General features: G+C 54.3%; 4 protein-coding genes across 6 annotated transcripts in view; 2 read left to right on the top strand and 2 right to left on the bottom strand.

Moving 5' to 3' along the window:
* On the bottom strand, positions 1-3,027 carry LOC122171144 (embryonic pepsinogen). Its single transcript, XM_042838523.1, has 9 exons — positions 2,972-3,027; positions 2,713-2,875; positions 2,347-2,464; positions 1,776-1,894; positions 1,471-1,670; positions 1,056-1,169; positions 646-790; positions 309-407; positions 1-138 (listed from the first exon to the last, which is right to left on the bottom strand). Exons 1-9 carry the CDS (start codon positions 3,025-3,027, stop codon positions 1-3), a joined length of 1,152 nt encoding a protein of 383 aa, XP_042694457.1.
* A 2,344-nt stretch (positions 3,028-5,371) lies between these two features.
* On the bottom strand, positions 5,372-7,322 carry PROK1 (prokineticin 1). Its single transcript, XM_042838516.1, has 3 exons — positions 7,251-7,322; positions 6,213-6,338; positions 5,372-5,491 (listed from the first exon to the last, which is right to left on the bottom strand). The coding sequence occupies exons 1-3, from the start codon at positions 7,320-7,322 to the stop codon at positions 5,372-5,374; spliced, it is 318 nt and encodes a 105-aa protein (XP_042694450.1).
* Positions 7,323-9,671: 2,349 nt separating this feature from the next.
* On the top strand, positions 9,672-11,946 carry LAMTOR5 (late endosomal/lysosomal adaptor, MAPK and MTOR activator 5). The gene is made up of 4 exons (XM_042838517.1): positions 9,672-9,765; positions 9,921-9,982; positions 11,002-11,119; positions 11,576-11,946. Exons 1-4 carry the CDS (start codon positions 9,731-9,733, stop codon positions 11,634-11,636), a joined length of 276 nt encoding a protein of 91 aa, XP_042694451.1. The 5' UTR covers positions 9,672-9,730; the 3' UTR covers positions 11,637-11,946.
* A 1,392-nt stretch (positions 11,947-13,338) lies between these two features.
* The window catches only part of SLC16A4 (solute carrier family 16 member 4), an 8,904-nt gene continuing 5,014 nt past the window's right edge, over positions 13,339-17,228 (top strand). For 2 of the 3 annotated variants that reach the window (XM_042838515.1, XM_042838513.1), the window contains exons 1-6: positions 13,339-13,561; positions 13,992-14,095; positions 14,579-14,711; positions 15,231-15,374; positions 15,732-15,893; positions 16,305-16,808. In XM_042838515.1, the coding sequence (XP_042694449.1) occupies positions 13,546-13,561; positions 13,992-14,095; positions 14,579-14,711; positions 15,231-15,374; positions 15,732-15,893; positions 16,305-16,808 (1,063 nt within the window). In that variant the 5' untranslated portion in view covers positions 13,339-13,545. Of the gene's footprint in view, positions 13,562-13,991; positions 14,096-14,466; positions 14,712-15,230; positions 15,375-15,731; positions 15,894-16,304; positions 16,809-17,228 lie in introns of those variants that run through there. The other variant, XM_042838514.1, reaches the window with a different exon arrangement.

Here is a 17,228-nt window from a genome sequence, read left to right as displayed (position 1 = left end):
CTAAATAGCCTTGGCCAGTCCGACACGGTTGTTGGCCCTGTCAAAGATGCTGTAGTACACTCTGATGAAGACATCTCCCAAGATCCAGAGGTCTGCAGAGCTATTCTGGAAGCTGCTCATGCAGGTTCCTTGGTCATTCTGCATTTGAGCCAGAGGAGGCAAATGGGGAAAAGGTGGCTTAGCAGCTTTTTTGTTGGGTTGCTCTACAGGCTCATGACCAACTCTCATGGAGAAGCCAAAGCCGTGAGTGCCACTGGAGAAAGTAAAAGGACATGGAGACTGGCTTTGTTGCCATGGTTCCTCCTTACCTGCTCGGTGTAAGCCAAGGCAGGCACGGGATACTGAATGCCACCGATGACAAAGACAACATCAGGCATGGCAAGGACACGGCTGCAGTTCACGCTGTACTGCAGAGGGCAGAGCAAAGAGGCTCTGAGGTAAGAGGCAACACGTTGATGGGGCAAAATGAGGGGGGGATTTGATTTGGTTGGTGTAAACTGGAGACTGGGAGAGTCCTGTGGAGGACTGGAGCAGCAGGGATGGTTTGCTGCAGATATGGTTTGTCTGTGCGTGGAAGCAGGCATGAAGCCAGGTGTGTGCCAGGCTGCATGGAGCACTAACAGAGGAGGATGTGGACATTCTTACCTCTCCATATGAGTTCTGATTGGCCCCGACTGCACTTTGGATGTCATCAATGTCTGAGGCCGGCCCAGCCACAAGGGATGTGCCAGTGTCAATGATGGCTTGGCAGCCACTGCTGCATGCAATCTCCTGCTTGTTCACGATGATGCTGGCAGGAGGGAAGGAAGAAGAGGCAAGGCCTTGCATCCTGGTGATGCTTTCAAACACAGCCTCAAGGGAACGGGCTTAGTGCAAGAGAAGAACCAGTGGAGGAGAAGCATCCCCACATCAGGGAATCACCAAATCACGGTGGGGTTTGGTCCCTTGGCCTCCTGCACCGTGTTGTGTTAAGCCAGCAGAAAGCCTACGAGGTTCATGGGTCTCTCGAGAAACAACGGTTAGAAATGAACATACACCAGCAGTCATTTCGTTACCTGTCCATGGAGATCTGCCAGTAACCTTGGTAAGAGACAGGAATCCAGTTGATGGAGCCAGTGAAATAGGAATCATCAATTCCCCCAAAGATGACCATGCTCCCCATTGTCTCGCTGGATGACACATGAAAGAAAAGCACCAAAGGGTTTGCCAGGGCTGTCACCTTAAAACAAGGGGCTGTGAGTGCCGTGGATCAGATGCTGTCTGTGACACCACGATCACATTCTCATTGCTGGGCACCAGCAGGGCCGTGGCACAACAGCAGCGTGCTCCCCTGTCCCTATCCATCACGACACACAGACAGCACCATGTAGCATCAGTGGCAGTGGAGGAGCTGGGATGCCCAGCAAGTGCAATGATCTGAACCAAACCCACTCACTGCCTCCCCCAGCCCTCAGGACTGACGCTTCTTACCGGGATAGATAGACTGAGAAGAGGTTCTGCTCCAGCAAGCTCTCATTCACCATGTTATCAAAGACTGGAGTGATTCCATCAGCAGCTAAACTTGGGTAGCCCAAGCCCAAGATCCCATCAAATTTGACATGGACAAAGAATTGGCCAGGCTCGGAGGTACTCAAGCCAAAGAGCTGGTTGGTGTCCATCAGTGATGCAACCTAGGGACGGGGACAACACTGTTAGCTCTGGGACATTGCAACACAGGTGGGAATTGGGTGGAGAAGGCACAGAAGAAGCCTCTGAGATGCCATCGTGACACTTACAGTGACGGTGTCGCAGCCCACGGTGCCCTCCATGTCACCAGTGCCATAGTGAATGGACAGGTTCTGCCCCGTGCTTTTGTAGGTGGAGGACTGCGATGGGTTAAACATCTGATGGCTTTCTAGAAGGTAAGTGGGAAACCAAAAATGAAGATTTTCAGCAAGGCTGAGCCATAAGGATAGCGTGGGAGTCGGAACCCTGCTGAATTGCTGTTTAGACCTGCCATTTATTACCCTGCTGCAGGAACAATTTAGCTGTGAGCATTTGCTATACATCTCTACTGCATCCTAATGCCAGGGATCTGTAGGATAACCCATCACTCCTTTGAGGTAGATAGGGAAACTGAGGCAACACACACAGCCCCATGGAGTAGAACCCCATGGAGCAGCAGCTCCTACACCCCAAACACTCATCCCGTCAGCATGTTGTGCAGATCCAACGGGACCCAGAGCCTCACTCTGCTGCCCTCCAATCTGTGAGCAGCGTCACCCCAAAATCTGGGTTGATCCTGCAGCTGTAAGCCCAGGACGTGTTGCCCTGCCAAAATAGGGAGTCCTGCCCACTGTTACTTACGGCAAGCTGGGCTGGTGCAGGAGACAGAGGGAACCCAGAGGTTGGAGGAGCCGGTGTCAAAGACCACAGTGAAGTCCTGCGGTGGGGTGCCAATGGAGATGGTCCCATAGTATTCCATCTATGGGACAGGATCAAGAGATGCTTTTAGGGCATAATTGGCCATGGATCTGCTCCAGGCTCACAGACTTCTGTGCATGCATGGGAACACTCAGCTTGCAGCACAGCTGCTGGATGGGAAGAGGTGAAAGATATCAACTTCTGGGAGAAACCCTTCAGGATTTGGTCCACGCACGGCACAGTCACAGGGATGAGCGTGACACAAACCACCCCTGGACTTCCCTGTTGTGGGTCAAAGCCAGCACTCACGTCCAGGGTGTTCAGCAGGGGCTCGGTGACCACAGTGAGAACATCAGGAAAAGCATGCGGGAATTTGGTGCCGACGTCGTAGTGGTGATGCTGGAGGAAGCGGTGCAGCAAGCCCTTCTCCCGGAGGATCTCTCTCAGCTTCTTCCCCCTCTCCAAGGGCAGCCTGGAAAAAGAAAAACAGAGTGAGCCAGGAGCTGGCTGCTTGCAGCAGCATCCGGCAGTGCCTGTATCAGTGCAGAGCGATGCTGCAGGGACTCACCTGGTGATGCCATCGGAGAGAGCAAGGACCACACACAGGAGCACCAGGAATTGCATTGTGCCAAGGATGCAGGGTTGCAAGGAGAAATGCCCCGTGGCTTAAATAACCCCAGTCCTCCCCAGCCGTGGGGCCAAGGGCACGCTCAGAGCCGTCCCCACCTGTGGGCACCCAGCCAAGGTACCCCGGTGACACCCAGGTGCTGGCACCCATGGCAAACAACACCCAACTTCCACACGTCACCAGGGGCGTGGGGACAGCAAGGTGCTCCCGCTCTGCCCCCATCCTTTAACACCCCAAATCCTTCATCCCCACCAGACTGTGGGCACCAAATTTTGGAGTCGCTTTCCATTTGGGCACCTGAAGCACACGCAGCACTGGGACCCCAGCTTTGTGCAAACTCCCCCCCCCCCCCAACTACAGAGGGTCTGTCCCAGGTCGGAATGGGGAAGGGGGCCCCTCAGTGTGGGGACATGGGTCTGAGGGCTGCCTGCACGTCCTGGCCTGCCGTTATCTGCAAAACCAATTAGTTAAGTGGGATGCAAACAGCCCATGGGGAAGGTGACCCCCGCAGCATGCCCACCCCTCTCCATGTGCTGTGTGCCCAGCGATACGGAGACCATTAACCCAAGATTAAACACCTTAATGAGCACCTTGCTATCAGCAGCGCTGCTAATTGCAACAGGCATCAGCTTGCACTGCTCACTGGGGGCTTGGCTGGGGCAGGGGGATGTAAGGAGCCCCCTATCAGCTCCTGTTTGAGCCCCCCCAGGTCCCAAAAGCCAGAGGCAGCCACCAGCATCACGGTAGGGGTTGGGTTTCTCTGATGATAGCGGAGCAAAGCTGACAGACCCCTTTTGTCTCCGTTGTTTGAGTCCCCTATCGCAGTTTCCACTGTTTGGCCTTGAAGTGATGCTGCGCTTCCCCCCGCTGCAAGGTGAGCAGCTTTCTGCAGCGGGCCCCGATCTTGGCATTGGGTAAAGCAGGGATTCATGATGATTTCTTCACCTGCGTAATGGGAAGCAGCTGGAATTGTTCTGTTGATCTGGACAGCGGTGGGAACGGGCAGGGCTGGATGAACCAGCAACACGTGCGTGCTGCAGGGTTGCGTCCAGCATCCCCCTCAAACACAAGCAACGCCCATTCCCATCAGATCAGACCCACCAGGACACAAGGAATCACAGAATCATAGAATAGTTGGGCTGGAGGGGACTTCAAAGACCTTCTAGTTCCAAGCACCAGCCATTGGAAGAGCTGCCAACCACTAAACCAGGCATTAGAACAGGTTGCCCGGGGCCCAATCCAACCCAGCCATGGACACCTCCAGGAAAGCCCATTCCCATCTGCTCAGTCCCACCAGGACAAAGGAAGGCCCATTCCCATCTTCCCATCCCCGTCACCACCCCCCGAGTAAAGGACTTTCTCCTTATATCTGATCCCCTCCAAACCAATGAGATACATGAGGTTTGTTTCTTAGCCAAGCTGCTCATGGAGATAAGGATTTATTTTGATGCAGATTAAAAGCAACAACAACAAACCACACAACGAAATAAAATCAACCCAGGCATTGCAATGTTTTATTTTCACCCAAAATACAACATTTCACTGGGGGAGACAGAAGGGTGGGGAAGCTTTCTCCCAGTCTTGTTGATTTTACATTCTCCATCAACACAGCCATCCAGTGGGCATCCTTAGAAACAGAAACAGTTACTACAATAGCACCAAACCTGGTAAAAATGCACCTTAAAGAGGAGGAGGGGGGACAGAGCACTTCCATGCCCCAAGGCCAGCTTTGCCTTCAAGCACTGCTGCTGCTTTAAGGGATGCATTGTCCTCTCAAATTTGACCACCAGAAATAGAAGCTGACATAGAAAACTCCCCACATCCCACAGACCCCCGTTGGGCAGCAGACAGATCCACTCCCCCCCCCCCCCCCAAATAAACACGGCATCGCATGATGCTTTGCACCAGAGCTTGAACACCTGGGAAAACCCAACCCCTAATTAGCCGAGCTAATTGGTAGATGTTTCTCTTAATTGCAGGTTGGATGAGAAAGTTCACTCCTCCCAAATTTCATCAGGAAAAGAAAGGATGGAGGAAATCTGGCTGACAGCATCCACTGCATGCAGGCTATGCTCCATGAAAGGGATTTTGGAGGTCAAAGAGATTTGCTGTCCTCCATCTGCCCTGAGGGCACAGCTTTGCTAAGCAATGTGCCAGAGCAGCTTTGCTTGACCGTGCCTCAGTTTCCCCATGCACATGGCTTGTAGCAATGCTCGGAAAAGTGCTTGTAGGGTTGTCTGGGGGGGGAAAGGAGGGGGGATACAGTGCACTGAGCAAAGAGAGGGGTGAGAAATGGGCGCTGGGAGCTGCAGGCTGGGATGAAACTCGCAGCTCCATCACCTAAAAGTCGAAGTTCTTGAAGTCGAGCGAGCAGCGATAGCGGCCATCGAGGAACCTGGAGCAGCTGAAGTTGGGCAAACAGGGGCAGGTGTGATGCTGGCGCTTCCCCAGGAATGGGACCTGCAGAGAGAAATGCGAGACAGAATGCAGAAACCCCAACCCAACCTTAACCCAAATCCTGAACGCAACCGCGACTGAACCCTAAGCCTAACCCAACCCTACACCCTGACCCCGCGCCAGCCCTCGGGCTGCAAGCGAGTGAAAAACAATCAGGCAGGACCAAAGCCCTGGGAATTTCCCTCTGCTTCTTCTCAGCTGTTTCGTGGCAATACCTCTGAAATGAATTTCTGATCCCTCCGCTTTTGTTCCCTCCTCAGAAGAAGGAATGGGATCATTAAATCTTTCGCAATCGATCTGTGGGCACAGAGAAGGAGCCCCCCGGGGGCCGGGTGTCTGCAGTTGGAAGAGGGATGGCAGTTTGGGATAATCCGAACATGTCGGGGCTTCTCTTCGGATGGAGGCTCTGAGGTATTAACGAGGCGTCTCCCCGTTTGGCAGCGCATTTACAAATCAATTCGGAGCAGTTTGCTTTAAATGAATGTGTCGGGCTGCTCAGCCCCTGCTCCCAAGGCACCGTATGGGTTTAGGGCGGTGGGGACAGGCAGAAAACACCGTATGGGATGACAGCGCTGCACCGTGCCTCCCTGCAGACCCCCATAGCTTCATCCCAACCTGTCCCATCCCCTCTCCACGCCGCAGGATGCACTGAGATTCCCTCCTGTGCACTGAGCTCATTTTCCCACCCAGTGCTTGGACCCCCACCCTCGGGACCCCCAGGTACCTTGTGGCTGAAGGGATGGCACTCGTCCCCCTCCTGCCCCAGCGGGGTGCACATCCTCAGACCCCGCAGCCAGAGGCTGACAGCACAGCACGTCCCGCTGCCGCACTGCGGGTCCCGCTCGCAGGCCTGGGGAAAAGCAATGGGGTCAGCCTGCCTGCCCCCCACAACCCTGGTCACCCCCTCTAGGTCAGGGGGAGCAGCCAAGGAAGGTAAGGGATGCTCAGAGCCCATTCTTTCTGGGGTGGGATGGGAGGTTTGTGGCGCAGCCTGGATTTGGGGTGGGTTGCAGGATGAAGGTCCAATGTGCTTGCAGAAAAGGAGCGATGTGTAGGGGAGAAGCTTGCAGCTCAAACCCCAAAAGCAATCCAGTTCTCCCCAAGCACCCAAAAACCCTCTTAGCCCCCAAATAATGCTAAAAACCAATGACAGACCACAGCTTGGCTGCCCTTGCCCTGCTCCCAGCCTAATTCAGGATCATTCTCCCCATCAAGCTATCTTTCTCCCCAGCTGGAAAAAAAACCCCATTTCCCTGCATGGGTCCAATGCTTAGAGGAGAAACAGGGAGAAGCTGCACTGCTGTGGGATGACTTCACACTCACGTGTGCTCAGAGCAGCACGAGAAGAAGGAGCAGAATTGATAGGGAACAGCACCAACACATTGCAAAACCAAGCAGAAAATGACCCAAAGCAAACAGGGAAAGGCAATGCTGGAGTTCAAGCACCTCGTGTTTGTCTTCTCAGCGCAAACAGGGAGGGTGGGAGAGGCAGGCAGTTGGGTTTGCACCAAACGTGACTTTGCACCGTGCAGGTGGGAGACCGTAGGGCAAGTTCAAAGCATGCTGAGCTCAGGGCAGCAAATTCAGCCCCCCCTTTGCACAGATGAAGCAAAACACAGCGGTACCCAACACAAATCAAACACCAACGCACTCCAGAGAGCAAGAGAAGCAGCTGAGCACCACTGGCGCCCTATTTCCCCCCCAAAAAAACCCATAAAATGACCCAAAATGCCAAGTGCCAGTGTGCTGAGGCTGCACTTACCCCTGTGATGACAGCTCCATGGTGTGAGGGCAGCAGCAGCAGCAGGCAGAGGGTCTGCAGCAGCCGTCGCATGGTGCCGTCTGCCCGCGCCGCCCGCGCCCCTATATACCTATATATATATATACCCCCTGCCCTCCCCTCCAGCCTGGCTGGCTTGTTGGGTTTTTTTCCCCTCCCGACGAGCTCAGAGCAAGCAGATGAGACCTGCATCGCTAATAGTAGGCAAGAAATATTCTTTTCCCACCGAGGAAGGGGGGCGGAATACTCATGGAGCAGCCATCCCGCCCCCATTCATTTCCCTGGGTTATTGCTCAGCTCAGCTAACACAGCTGGATTTCCCAGGCATGTGCATATTTATCCCTGACAGGTGGAGCTGAGAATCAACTCAAGAATTTGCAGTTATGGAGCTAAAAGAAAATGGAAAGAAAGGTCCGTCCTGGGTGGTAAAGCACAGAATGCAATGGCGTGGCCCCTCCCATAGAAAGACAAACTGGGTTGTGGAGAATGAAATAAGGAGCAAATCTATTGTTTGGGAATGAGAGCACGTTGTGAACACTGTGTGTAAATGTCCTGATTTGTGGTTCATAGGATGTGGGACATCCTGAGGGTGTGCCCCCATAGGTCCGATCTGCAGCGTCTGTGGGGAACACATGGAAACAAGAGCAGGGATTGCTGGAGAGGCTTAAAAACAGGAAAGGATGAACCGTCAGCATCTGCTTTTATTTACACATCGTGGGAGGGTGCGAGGGACAGAGAAAGCTTTGTGAATCCATGTAAATGCACAGCCATGGCCGTTGCTTGCCTTGGGCTCCCATGGCTTGGGTTTGGCCAGGATCAACTCATTCCCATTGCCCAGAGCCATGCGTGCCCAGGAGGTGGCGATGCTCCTTTACACAAGGCCTGCAAGGAAATCTCTATTTTTTTTTTCTCCATAATTGATGGAGTGTTCATGATTTTGACCCGCTGAGTGGAATTTCTCCAGCCATGGACTTTGAGGTACCATTCCCCTGGAGTCTAGGCTGCCAAACAGCAGTACAGTTTTGCTCCCTGCTGTCACTGCCAGCAGAATTTCTCTTGCATAGCATCAGTCCAGTGTTAAATTGTCTAGTTAATTGCCTAAAAATAGCCTGGCCATTTCCCCTTCCAAAGACCAGCATTCCTTTTGAAGTGGCAGCTGTTCTCCTGCTTTGCTGAAATCTCCACCTGGTCTTGAATTAATTTCTCCCAGTCCTCAGAAATTCCTCCTCCAGAAGTTCTAAAGCTTTGCTGCAGGGAATGGACAATGAGCTGTGATTTTGGGGTCCCTGTGGGGAAGGGCACAGCTGTACCTTTTATCCTGTGTCTCTCCCCAGGAGTGTGAAAATAACCCAAAAACAGGGCTCTGGGTCGGGCAGGACACCCAGCACGGGGGGATGCAGTGGGATTGGACTGACTTGTGACGACTCCCAGCTCAATCAAGAAGGGAAAAAATTAAAAGATAAATAAAACTAAGAAAAATCACCACTGCACTTCACTTTCCCCATCAATAATATTTTAATTTTCCAGCCTGACATGCTGAGATCCATTGCCAGGCGTGAGCTGGATGCGTTTCAGCCAGCTCAGTGCCGGCGTCGCCAGGCTCTGCCATCAATCACCTCCTGCACGTGGAGAGCAGGGCAAGCACAGCTGTGACACCCCACTACAGCCCCACGTCCTCTGTGGGAGTGGGTGTGGGGCCCTCACAACTCGACGGGGACAAGGAAAGGTACGGAGCTGTGTCAAGGGAAGGACAGGCTGGGTGTTAGGAAAAGATGTTAGGGTGGTGAGCATGGCACAGTTCCCCAGGGCAGTGGGCACAGCCCTGAGCTGCAGGGGCACCCAAAACCATAGGGGTTGGGTGGAGGGGGTTGGACTTAGTGGTCCTACTGGAAAGGAGCACCGAATAGAAGTACCTGTAGGTCCTAGTTGACCAGTGGTTGACTAATGGTTGACCAATGTTGGTTGACCAATGGTTGACCAACAGCTGACTAAGTGGTTGGCTAATGGTTGACCAATGGTTGACCAACTCTTGACCAACAGTCAACCATAAGCCAGTCATGTGCCTCTGTGACCAAGAAGGCCAATGGTACCCTGAGGTGTGTTACAAAAAGCATGGCCAATGGGATGAGAGAGGTGCTCCTCTCTTGCACCCTGCCCTGGAGGGGCTCCATCTGGAGTGCTGCGCCCAGTGCTGGGTTCCCCAGTTCAAAGGAGACGGGGTGGGCTGCAGAGATGGTGGGGCCTGGATCATCGCCTGATGGGGAAAGGCTGAGAGCAGTGGGGCTGTTCGCCTGGATAAGAGAAGGCTGAGGGAGCAACAAAACGGTGCTGAGCGGGGAGGTTCCCATGCGCGGGATTCGCTTTTTGGCCCCGCGGAGCCACCGTACGCGCGAGTCACGTGACCGACGCAGCTGCCAGGAGCCGCCTAAAAGGGCGGAAGTGGGGGCGCGGGGTACGGCGGCATGGAGGGGACCCTGGAACAGCACCTGGAGGACACGTATGGGGGAGATGGGGACGCCGGGGCCGAGGGGGGCCGAGAGGAGGGTGGGAGGGAGAGAGAGCGAGCGAGCCGCGGCCTAGGGCGGGCCGGGGGTTGGGAGGGGCCGGGCGGAGTGCGGGGCTGACCGCCTCTCACTGCCTCTTCTCCCGCAGCATGAAGAGCCCGGCCGTGGTGGGCGTCCTCTGCACCGACTCACAGGGCCTCAACCTGGGATGTGAGTACCGGAACGCCGCCGGGCCGGGCCTGCGCTCGGGGATGGGCCTGGGGATTCCTACAGAGCCCCCAGGGACCCCCACGTTGCCCCCAGGGTCCTTCACATTGCCCTCAGGGACCCCCCGTGCCTCTGGTCGGTCCCACGGGTTACACCGCTGTCAGACACCGTGTTCAGGAGGTACTGGGTGGAGCCGGGAGTTTGACCTGGATAATCCTCGTGCCCCCCCTTCCAGCTTGGGATATTGCATGGTTCTAAACTCCAGCCTGCTTTTCCTATCGCTTTAAATGAGGTCTGGTTTTTTGTTTTTTTGTTTTTTTGTTTTGTTTTTGGTGGTGGTTTGAGGGCTGTAGTTTATACACCTATGGGCTGAGATGCCTTCCAGAGAGACCTGGGCAGGCTGAACAGTGGGCCCAGGAGAACCTCATGAGAGGTAACAAATCCAAGTAGCAGCTCTGCAGCTGGGTCGTGGCAAGCCCTGTTATCAGTACAAGGTGGGGGATGTAAGGATGAGCACAGCCCTGCTGATGAGGACCTGGGGGCAGTGGTGGGTGGCAGCTGGACACGAGCCAGTTGTGTGCCCTCACAGCCCAGAAAGTGACTAAAGGGGGGCTATGAGAAAGAAGGGGACAGGCTTTTTAGCTGTATCTGTGACAAGAGGAGTTGGTTTCAGATTAAAAGAAAGAAGATTCAGATTGGATATAAGGAAGAAGATTTTTACGATAAAAATCAGAAGTGAAGCACTGGCATAAGTTGCCCAGAGATGTGGGTGCCTGGTGACAGGTGTCCCTGTCCCTGGAAACGCTGGAAGTCAGGGGGATGGGGCTCTGAGCAGCTGATGGAGCTGTGGGTGTCCCTGTTCATTGAAGGGGGGTTGGACTGATGGCCTTTACATCTCCCAACTCGAATGATTCTTTGATCTGGGGATCACTACGTCAGCTCACAGCCCTGAGGAAACAGGGATGGGGAGCTGCCTCTCATCACAGTCTGCATGGGTTCAGCCCACATCTCCCCTCTTGCAGGCCGAGGAACGCTCTCAGATGAACATGCTGGAGTCATCTCTGTGCTCGCCCAGCAGGCAGCCAAGCTCACCTCCGACCCAACCGACACGCCTGTGGTGTGCCTGGAGTCAGATAGCGGGTGAGCATCCAGCCCAAGGGTGCTGCTCTTCCCTGTGCTCTCCTTTCCTCCCCACCCCAAATCTCCAGAGCAGCGCTGTGTCTTCTATTTAAGGAGGAAGCCCCATTGCTGAAGCTGTGCTGGGAGGGCGGTCACTGATGGGGGTATGGAAAGCAGTCAGATTCATGGGGCCTCTGGTTGTGGGAACTGCAGAAGCAGCTGGAAGCCTTTCAGGGGTTGGTGGTTGCTGCAGCACTGTATTTCTTTTGCTTTTGGGATCCATGTGCATTATTTAGCCCATGCTGCAGTGTCACTGTGGTTAGCAGGGCTTCTTCAGACCCCTTTGTGGGTATGGTGAAGAGCTCTAAGAACTGACAGGTCTGGCACAGAGCTGTCCATCTGGTTTCCCAGCCAAGTCAGCTCCTGCTTTCCCAGCTGGCTTCTCACCTGCCTCAGACAGCACTTTCCTTCTTCTAGGAATATCATGATCCAGAAGCATGACAGCATCACCGTAGCAGTGCACAAGCTGGCATCCTGACCCTGGCATCCTGCTGCTCCACTCTCTGCTCCAGACCAGCTCCTCCTCACTGGACAACGTCTGTCCTCGGCTGTTCCAATGCAGAACATGCTTCTAGTACCAAATCTGGGCTGAAGGCTCTCCCTCTCTACTTACCAGCTCCTATGCATCTATCAGGGTTTCCAGCTCACATTTTAGCAATCGTGCTGTTAAAGATGAAATGTGAGTCACTCACCAAGCTTGTGTAATGATAGATATTACAAGGTGTGTGTGTGTGTGCGTGCATGTGGCCTTATTTGTTGGAGAAATCAATAAATGACCTGTGAAAACCTCTGCTTCTCCTTGATCCCACTGCAAAAAATGTTGCCTGTTGCTTTCCCTGAAGCCCAATGAGGTGACTTCTCCCAGTCTGTTCTTCATTAGCATTGCTGTAGAGAAAGAGAGCACTGCACCAAGACTGGGAGGTTCCTCTGGTAGAAGAGGTGCAAATAGTTCACTAGGAATTTCTCCTAGGAAATGTTTAGCCTCCTCTAGTTATGCTTTCTGTGAGAGTCCTTGCATATTGTTATGCTTTGGATTGAAGTTCAAACCTAAGCTTGTTGGCCCTGCCTGTTCCTTGTGTGACCTGTAAGCATATGCTGAATACATCCTCACAGATCCTCTCTTCACGTTAGAGATTCAAGCACTTGGAATTGGGCAGGGGGTCATTCCCATAGAAAGGCTTTTCCCCTGTGTCTGTTTTGCTCAAATGCTTCCTCAACACAAGGGAGCAGGAAGGAGCTGGCTTGCAGTAGAGCATATGCCAACAACTAGGGCAGGGTTGGAGGTAAAACTGCATTCACAACACTTAGGCTTTACTGCTGCACTCATTGCTGACGTTCCCAATCTCACCATCACTGTTTTGTATGAAGCAGGCTCTGGTGAGGAGCACAGTGCTGGTGAGGTTGGTGCTAATGCCTCCTGCAGCAGCAGGGATGGGGCTCTGCTCTCCCTCCAGCCTGGCTGCTCTGGGAGGTGAGCACTGCTGCACAGTGCCCATTATTTACCTCCCCTTTCTTTTCTTTAGTGCTCAGTTTCCAAGCTCATCTCCTCAAAACAGCTTCAGATGCCCATTTTAAATAGCCCCGAAACCAACAGAGCCACAGGCTCCTCAAAAAGCAAAAGTTAAAGGGGTGTGAGCACAGAAGCGGGCACTCAGCTCTCCTTTAACGAGCCCTGGGACCACTGCCCTCATTAGCAGGGCTGCTGGGTACCTGGAACACAGGTTTGGCCTCAGATGCTCCCACCCTGCACCCTGGGCACCCCAAGCCCTCGTAGCACACGTTGCAAACGCTGTCCCACATAAATAAAAGCTCAATTCACGTGCTGAAAGCCGTAGGGGAAGATTCTCCACGCCGTCCTGTTTACCCCAGGATGATAATCCCCGTTTATTCCAGAGCTCTGCCCCAGGATCCCGCAGCAAGAGGGAGTAAAGCAGGGATGGGGACAGACAGCCACCCCAACCCCGCAGCATTGCCCCATTTCTGCACTGCTGCCCTGGTGGCGGCTCACCTCCTCCTCCTGGGGCCACAGGGCTGGGCTGGGCCAACAGCTTTGGCTTCCATCCATCAGCACCAGCAACCGGACACGGAGACTCGGTCGGATCCCTGCAGGCGGCTCCGTTTCCTCCAGGCAGGAATTCTGCTCTGCCATCGCCCCGGACGGGGAAGGGGAGGGACTCCCGGCCTGGAGCAGCAGGGAGGAGGAAGGCTCACAGCAGAAGTCCTGCCTCGGTTCTGTGTTGATCGTCATCTCTGCCAGAGACGGGACGCAGGGCCAGGCTGGGGGCAGAGGGTGGCAACCAGAGCGGGGGGGGGGGGGCTTCATTTCTGGAGCAAATGACGAGAAGATTCCTCTGTGCTTTCTGCAGCTTCGGGGAAGGTTTGGCAGCATGCAGCAGCAAGGCGGTAAGGAAGGGGTCGGGTTTGTTGGCTCCGCTGCTGCTGGACGTGTGGGACAGATAGATGATGGGTGGATGGGAAGAAAGTGTGCAGGGAAAGCCTCCCCAGGGGCTCAAAGATGGGGCAAACAGAGCCCCCGGCTTTTAGCACAAACCAACCCAACGCCGTGCTCTAAAGCAGCAGGGAAAGTGCTTAATTGTTGTGCCTTCAGCAACTTAGGAAGGAGAAAAGAAGCTGAGCTGCATGCAAGCAGTGATACTGTGAGAGCAAACAAAAAGATGGGTAGCATTTTCGGTCCTTAAAAACGTGCTGTAGAGGAGCACAACATGCTGCTCCCCATCTCCTCACAGAGAAGGACCAGAGGGGTTCTCCTGGGGGAAGCATCATAGATAACCACAACAGCATGGAGTTAATGTACCCCAAATTTCACTCCCAGGGGAAAGCAAAGAAGGAAAGCCAGAGCCACCAGCAGTGAAGGGAGATGGGAGCCAAGGCATGGACCGAAGGTGGGCATGGGCAGCGGTGCTGCACTTCTTCCTGGTAAGCAGAGCAGAAATTCACCCCACACCTTTGGAATTTTGGGGTATGTGGGAAGCTTCAGGATGGCCTGATCCCATCCAACTAACGGCAAAAATTTAGGGGAAGGCTCAGAGGCGGCGAATGCTTTGCCACAGGAGGACAGGCAGAGCAAAGAGCATGATGCTGCCTTCCATAGCTGGCAATGGTTAACCCCAGCCCTGGGCCAGGAGGCACCAGCTGGCCTTTGTCCTTTGGGAAGGGAGCAACCACTGAGACCCGCTCAGAAATTAATTCATCAGAGAGCAAAGCAAAGCTCTGATGTCATTTTGTTCTGCTGCTCTGGAAAAGCCAGTTTTGCACGGGGTCAAGTGAGGTTCAACCCCAAGACACAGGAACCTTACTGGTATTTCCCCAGCACTCCTTAACTTGTCCCAAAGGCAATTACCCAGAAGGAGGGAGCGCATCCATCCCCTGCAGCACCTCACCTGTCCTGCTCTGACACAGGTCAACGTGTTCGTGATGGGAATGCTGAAAACCTTTGGCATTTTCTTCGTGGCTTTCCAGGAGGATGTGGGGGGCTCCTCAGAGCAGGTCAGCTGGATCGGCTCCATCATGTCCTCACTGCGCTTCCTAGGAGGTGAGCACTGCACTGCAGGGGAGGGACCTGAGGGTGCTGCAGGTTCAGGTCCCTCACCTACAGCTGCTTTACATCACATCCATCAGCGCAGGCTGGGGCTGAGCTGCTGGAAAGGAGCTCTGCAGAGAAGGACCTGGAGGTCCTGATTGACCAACGGTTGGTCAACAGTTGACCACGAGCCCGCAGCGTGCCCATGAGGCCAGGGCCAATGGTTCCCTGGGGTACAACTGGCCAGCAGTGGGAGTGAGGTGCTTCTCCCCTGTGTTGTGCCCTGGAGAGGCTCCCATCTGCAGGGCTGCATGCAGTGCTGGGCTCCCCAGCTCCAGAGAACTGCTGGAAAAAGCCCAGCGCTGGGCTGCAGAGATGGTGGGGCCTGGAGCAACTCCTGATGTGGAAAAGCTCTGGGGCTGTTCACCAGGGGAAGAGAAGGCTGAGGGGGATCTGATCAGTATCCGAAGGGTGGGGGTCAGGGGGATCTGGGCTCTTTGGGCACCAAGCTCTGCCTCTTTTCCCATGCAGCCCCACTGGTGGCCGTGGTCTGCAGGCGGATCGGTGAGCGGCCGACCTCCATCCTCGGGGCTGGGCTGGTCAGTGGGGGCTGCCTGCTCAGCACACAGGCCACCAGTGTCCCCTTCCTTTGTGTCTCCATGGGACTCCTGCTGGGTGAGTGGCAGCTCCCTTAACCCAGGCTGTGTCCCCGCTGTCCCTGCCCCTTGGCCATCCTCAGCCCCTTTCTACAAGACGCTGCGTGAAACCCCAAATGTTCACACCCAGGAGCTCAAAATCCCACATCCAACACAAGCCAGACCAAACCAACCTTGCCTTCCTCCCTGCTTCCAACACACGTTGTGATCCCTCCCCTCTTTAACTCGTAGTAAAAGCGCCCAGTGTCAAAAACCCACACTGTGCATGAAATCCTATTCTCAGCCAGCAAGAAGAACCCTGCTCTCACCTCCATCATAGAGAGAATAAGCTCAGGATGGCCCAGCTTTGCCACTGACCCCTTGTGTTTGCTCCCAGGCATGGGGTTCTGCTGCCTATACCAGGCAGCAGCAGTGATGACGGCCAAGCGCTGCAGGACCCGGCTGGCTTTCTCCAATGCCATTGCACGCTCAGGGATGGGCCTCACCTTCCTGACTGCACCCTTCACGCAGCTGCTCATCGATACCTATGGCTGGCAGGGTGAGCACAACTCCTGCCCTGCATGCAGCTCAGTGGGAGGGCAGGAGGAGCGGCGTTGCCTCTCTGGGAGCATCCCTGCAGTGATGGGTTGGTGGTTGGGCTAAATAATCTTGGAGGTCTTTTCCAGCTGTAGTTATTCTATGTCATTAAATATGTCAGAGTCAACACAGAAAGCCCGACTTGTGCTCCATCACCTTGAAAGTCCAGCACTTCCAATGAATGCAAGCAAAGCTCTGAACTTGTTGCATGTGTTATAAAGGGATTTCCAGTTAGAAAAGCCCAAATAAAGGCTCCTGCACGACACTCCTACCTCCTTCTTCACGCTCACAACAAATCACATCCTTTCTTCCTTCTCCCCCGTTTTCTCCTAGCAAAATGCATTTTAAAAAAGCCCCTTTTGCCTCGCTGCAGGTACTCTCCTGGTTTTCAGTGGCATCATGCTGAACCTCGTGCCTTCCAGCATGCTGCTGCGCCCCGTCCCCACCCAGCTGCCTCCCTGCCCCCCAGCCAGCAATGAGGACGGGAGCTCAGTGCCCAAAGGAGAAGCAGGAGCCCTCGAGGAAGCCACTGATGGAGCAGCACAGCCATGCAGTGCTCAGGACCTTCCCAGCACAGAGCCCTGCAGCACTGGTGCAGTAACCACAGCAGCACCAGGGAAAGCCCCCACTGCCAGCTGCTGCCCTGAAACCATCAGCGAGGCCACGAAGAGCTGCAGCTCCCTCCCGGCATTCAAGGAGGAGAAACCACAGCCTCTCATTGACTTCTCCCCCCTAAAGGATCCCCTCTTCTTCATTTTCACCTGGTCCTTTTTGTTCAGCCACCTGGCCTACTTCGTGCCCACCATCCACCTGGTAGCCAGAGCCAGGACGTTGGGCATAAGCAGCATGGATGCCTCCTACTTCATCTCAGTGGCCGGTAGGCAAGAGAATCTTTTAACCACCTTTATAAATGCAAAATAGGCAAGCAATGCAACACACATCTTGCCAAAAACGCTCCCAAGATGTGTTCTAAAATAAATCCTCATGGAAGAGCCTGAGCTCACAGCCCTTACTCCCTTCTGTATATATAGCATTGCTTGCTGCACATGGATAGAGCTGCTCTCAGATGGTGGGTGGTTCTCTCAGCCACCCCTTCTGCAGGGAACAAATGCAGGTTTCAGGCTGCTAGGTGTGGGCCCTGTCCTCCCAGCTGTCCCTGCTCTACTCAGACCCACAAAAACCACAGAAATGCATTCTGCATTCAAAGACCTCCAGTCTGACCACAGAGTGTACAGAGAGGGGATATAAGAGGAAGGAAGGGAAGGAAGGGAAGGAAGGGAAGGAAGGGAAGGAAGGG

The sequence above is a fragment of the Centrocercus urophasianus genome, unplaced genomic scaffold, assembly GCF_019232065.1.
Source record: "Centrocercus urophasianus isolate 14NV4802_14NV808 unplaced genomic scaffold, USGS_Curo_1.0 seq_820, whole genome shotgun sequence".
Classification (NCBI taxonomy): Eukaryota; Metazoa; Chordata; class Aves; order Galliformes; family Phasianidae; genus Centrocercus; species Centrocercus urophasianus.
Note: the sequence above shows the minus strand (reverse complement) of the source record. Positions and strands in the feature narration are given on the sequence as shown.